General features: G+C 48.2%; 1 protein-coding gene across 1 annotated transcript in view; it reads left to right on the plus strand.

The window, feature by feature from the left end:
* Window positions 1-4,724: 4,724 nt before the first annotated feature.
* LOC119108419 (proclotting enzyme-like) overlaps window positions 4,725-5,338 on the plus strand; it is a 2,404-nt gene continuing 1,790 nt past the window's right edge. Inside the window, exon 1 of the mRNA XM_037231990.1 lies at window positions 4,725-4,737. Within this exon, the coding sequence (XP_037087885.1) occupies window positions 4,725-4,737 (13 nt within the window). The remainder of the gene's footprint in view (window positions 4,738-5,338) is intronic.

Here is a 5,338-nt window from a genome sequence, read left to right on the forward strand (position 1 = left end):
CGTCAGGGCCTTCTGCATTCGGGGGGGGGGGGGGGGGGGGCGGCATGTGAAATGTAGCTCGCCACGCTGTTTAAGAGCCGATACCGAGCAGTGCATGATGCAGAATGCATGGCTCGCTGTTGACACGCCCTGAAATGGACAAATGCTGTACGCACCTATGTCACTGTGTGCTGTGCAAACCCAGTTCTCTTAAAAATATACGAGCGTTTGTGCTCGTCGGTCGGCTGGAGCTGCTAGCAATTCATGAGCTGGTTCAACTGCGTGTTAGGCCCAAATATGAGTGGGAAATCTGTTAGATACCTAGAAGTTGGCCTAGGACATGGAGGGTAGGCCGGAGTAAGACGCTTCCCAGAGCAAGACGTGATCTGGCTCACCCAGAACCGAAAGCCTGCGTGACACATCAAAGGATTTGAGCGCACCATCGGTTTTCAGGCCAACATTGGTCACGTGACTTTTGGTGACGCCGTCATAGCCTTGAAAACCAGGTGAAGAAATCACGACAAATCGTCAGGAGCATAGCACCCGATATTGGAAATGAAAGTTCATCCAGGGGTTGTCTCACGCCTTGAACCCGATTGTGCACTTTTGAGAAAGGTCAGAACAATGCCCGAACAGGTAGAGCTTTAGGCCTTCTAGGAAGTCAGTTACCAAAATCACTTTGCAATACAAAATTATTTAAATTGTTCTAGGGTATATCCCACTGAGCTTGCAATGAGGCAGTGCCTCTTTCTGCTATTTCTAAATTTTTCTTCACTTTATTTCCAACGCTTTGATAGCGTGACCAATTTTCACGTGACCTAATCTGATCTTTTGGACAATCCCAGTGCCATTTTTTTTAATGCAGAGACTAGGCACAATCATTTTTTAATCACAAAAATAAAAACCCGGTCGGACCAGGTCGACCGGGTGTGTCCGGACAAGGGCCTTTGTGTCACTGTCCAACAGCTCGATGAAACCATGAGAAGAGTGCAAACAAGACTTATCTTGGGGAGCTTGCTTGAAGTGTATGAAGTTGATAGCGGGAATAAAAACCCTCCTACCACTTTCCTCGACATTTGCTGCATTTTGCTCGAAGCACTGCAGCTTGGCGGGCCACAGTGGTACATGTTCTGTATGCGTGCGCACAGGTCATCAAAATCAGAAACTGCCCATATCGACTCTCGGCTTCCTTGATCTGAAATACCGTGACCTCCGTGATCACGCTGTATATGAAACGGAAAACGGTGACTGCATGGTAGGGCATTGTGACTGCATGGTATGGGATTGTGGGACCTACGCTGGTGAGGAGGGAGTGATGTACTTTTAAAGTAATATTCTCTCGGACAAGTCAAAGGATAGCGACAAGGCTAACACAACCCTTAATAACGATATGGATGGTGAGATGCGATATAAGCGGTGGGTGGGCACGAATCGCTGCGCGCAGATGGAAATCATCGGAACAAGGGAAGAAAATCGTGACACCTCTTAGCCAGCAAATCGCAAAATTAGCTAGATGCCACTTTGTAGCTGATAGTATCAGTACTTCCCCACGCAAAGACTACCAACGACGGCAAAGTAGTTGCCCATGGCGACTTTTCTGGAAATGACTCATTCGTAATGCATGGCGCGGTTCAAGGCTTTCCACCGGGCTCCCTTCAGTGCACTGTGCACCCGTTCGCAAAACACCTGGCGGGAGGAGAGTGGGCTGTGCCATCCTTCCACCGGGCTCCCTTCAGTGCGCTGTGCGCCCGTTCGCAGCACACTGGCGGGAGGAGGGCGGGCTGTGCCATCAGAGCTGCTATTTCGTCTCGGATGGTACAAAGCCAACGCCGCCGTGGTTCATGCGTGTTTGCGACGACTTGTCCGAGACGTTCGCGCCGGATCGCCCGATCTAAAAATATTTGTTTCACAGACGGCAGTGCCGCATAGTACAAAAAAGCTAAAGCTTCATCAGTGCATGCCACCATGAGGCCGACTTTGGGGTGCCCTGTAAGTGGCATTGTTTTGCCACGTCACATGGTTACGGGGCCCGTGACGGCATCGTGGGCACTGCTAAGCTTGCCACAACACAAGAGAGCCTCAGGGGCACCGAAGATGGGCAAATACTGACGGCGAATGACGTGTCTAAATATCTGTCGGAGAAACTGGTCAGCAAAACCATGCTTCTATGTGTCTATGTGTAAAGCCATTGTTCTATGTGTCTGCAGGCGGTGGCGAGCGTCACGAAGCAACTCACGGAGCGCTTTTCAAAGGCCATCACTGTGAAAGGCATTCAGGACTTGAACAAATTCTCCCCAGTGTTGCCGAGGACCCGACGATGAGGACTTAACATCTGTCCAACGACGCGGGACATATGGTAACAGTAAAACGGTAATATGTTACTGTGGGCGCGCCGACGCAAAATGTGTTGGCGAAAGCATGAGTTGTGTCGCATGAGTTGACTCGCAGGTGAGTGGATCATATCATTGCTGCATAAAGTCGTTGTCTTGTATGCTGCTTTCAGATCAGGCCATTATATCGTGCTATTGCAAACGGCTCATGGTGATGAGTGATTCGCTGGACGCGCGGCTTAATCACCGATTGATGCTGCCGTATGTGTTGAGTTACGGATATGAATATGTAAATATGTTCCTTAATGGACGCCATTTCACATTTTCTCCTCATAACACCTTCTCGGTGCTCAGTTAACCCCGTCAGGTTTTCAATATATCACACACAAACGTACACATAGCCACACCCACGCCCACTCCACACAGAAACACATCCACACTCACACTCCCACCCACACCCCCACCCACACCCATACTCACACCCACACCCACATACACCCACACACCCCCACATACACCCCCCACACACACACACCCATCCACCCACCCACACACCCACACCCACACCCCCACCCACACCCCACACACCCCCACACACACCCACACCCACACCCACACCCACACCCACCCCCACACCCCACCCACACCCACCCCACACCCACACCCACACCCACACCCCACCCACCCCCACCCACCCCAACCCACACACCCACACCCACCCCACCCCACACACCACCCACCCCACACCCACACCACCCACCCACGCCCACCCACCCCCACACCCGCCCACACCCACACCCCACACCCACACCACACACGCGCGCGCGCATACATGTGGTGTTATTTTGGTCCTTCACCTGTCGATTTGTCGTGGAATGAGCCAGGTAGCATGTCGAATGTATTGTGTACTGCGGATTAACAGGGCACCTTTCTAGCTGTCAATATTTCCATTTATTTTGCAACTATTCTGCTAAGCTCTGACATTAGCATGGGCCAAATGGAACGCAAGCGTCCCGTGGCGGTAACTTCATGGCGGTGCTGTCCAGACCATTCCGTTGTGGCTGCAGATAGAGAGCAAAACATGGCAACATGTTCGGGGGTTGCAGATTTGCTGAGGTTGAAAAAGTGGCGTGCTTTCCAAAGTTTCTGTACGTTCTTTCAGTTCGTGGGAGGGGGGATGCTAATTATTTGTGTTTTGGGCCTTCGTGGCAGGCCACCTGAGCCCTGATCGGGATCGTGATATGGCTGTCATTTCCCGGAATTTGCTGTGCCGATGGTGCGCAATTTATTTCCTGTAGGTATCCCCCAACCGCTTGAAGTGTTAGACCGGTACCAGAAGAGGATGCCTCACTGTACATTTATTACCAAGATCTGCATATGAACAACGCGAAGGATGCCTAGCGATTAATGCCGTGCTATAACCATACCGAACAAAAATCACGCAAGACAGGAAATTTTGATGCCAAGAAGATGAGGGTAATACGGGAGTACGTATCCTGCCAAATTTCGCTGCATGCCAATGGTCGCCATGCAGAGTAAACTCATGTAAAGTAGTTCACATGTGCACGTGTTACAACATATATCAATAATTTCCTCATTTTTCAATGGGCTGAGCTCGGCAGAACTGTCATGTTGGATTTGAAACTTTTCTTACTTAACACGCGTCCGGCCGGGAGAGTCAACTCCTGCTTATGATTTCTCGAGCACGGACCTAAATCGAACACTTGCAGCAACACAAAATTTTCAGTAATAGTACATCTATAAATTGCACATCGTTTGAGCAAATATGACGTTTTTCTACCAAGATCAGTGATCTAGGTCAGTTCAAAGGGGTCAAACTCTAAAACTTTGACCAAACTTATCTTTTCGTGGTCATTTACCGGTGGTAAACGTTGTCATAGTATTAGAACATGATAGCACCAACAGTTTTTATATTTCAGATTTTTCGAAACAAGCGAGTTCAGTAAACTGAAATCAGGTCGATTTTGGATATTTGTCATAAATAAGCTAAATCTGTAAGCACTTATTGTGTGAATTTTGATGTTTGCATGTGAGGAAAAGAGTTCTAGCTCACATGTACAACCATCATGCAACCACGAAGCATAATGACTGTGGCCCAGGTCATGTTATATGGGTGCCATCTGCGAACCACATGCTTAGCTCAAAATCGATAGCTTTATTGAGTAATTTTGGACGCACAATTTGAATGCTCCACTAAGAAAGCATGTTGATATCATTCTGGTGCATGAGGTCCACAAGTAGGTCCATATGAGTGCATGCAAGGTAATTTGAAGGTCATCCAAGGCTAATGACCTTATGTTGTTATTAACGGAGAGGCTACATGAACGCGCGACGCGTGTACCACCCTACTCATCGTGTTTCTAAAGCTGATTACTTATAATCTCAGTTACCAACATGACTGCTCCCAGTATGTTACATATGTGTTGCGAGGCGTCGAAGCGCCTCTGCCTAATGAACACGACAGTTGTGCAATCTTGAGTGCCTGTAGATGTACAACACGCCATGTTCTGACAACAAAGCACGGTGCTGTTCACATAGACCCGGTTAGCACTTTAAATTGTACATTTGGATGGTTCAAATTGGAACTAAGTTGATCTGAAATGATCTCTACATCAGCCTAAAATGACATTATTGTGTCTGGAATGTTTCTGTCGCACAGCTGAGCTAAATAAATCAACTTAGTTTGAAGCACATGTGAAAAATATATCGTTCTTGCAGGCTTCTTGTAACTAATTGTGAACGGTGAGCTCATCTGACTTGACCCTGTGGAAGAAAAGAAATGGCCGGAATGGACTTCCAACAGGCTTAACGCTTATTTTTGTGCCCTCAATATCCGTCTTGATGTGTTGACAAAGGTGAACTGCATCTATCGGGACGACCGTTTTTATACCCGTTCTTGACCTTTCGACGACCTCACATTTGAACTAAGATTAAAACGTGGTGTCCATTTTTCATGATTGACGAGACATTCACGTCATCTCCGTTCTTCCCATATGACGTTTGGGACT

This window comes from Pollicipes pollicipes, unplaced genomic scaffold (genome assembly GCF_011947565.3).
Source record: "Pollicipes pollicipes isolate AB1234 unplaced genomic scaffold, Ppol_2.1 Scaffold_6686;HRSCAF=7923_pilon_pilon_pilon, whole genome shotgun sequence".
Classification (NCBI taxonomy): Eukaryota; Metazoa; Arthropoda; class Thecostraca; order Pollicipedomorpha; family Pollicipedidae; genus Pollicipes; species Pollicipes pollicipes.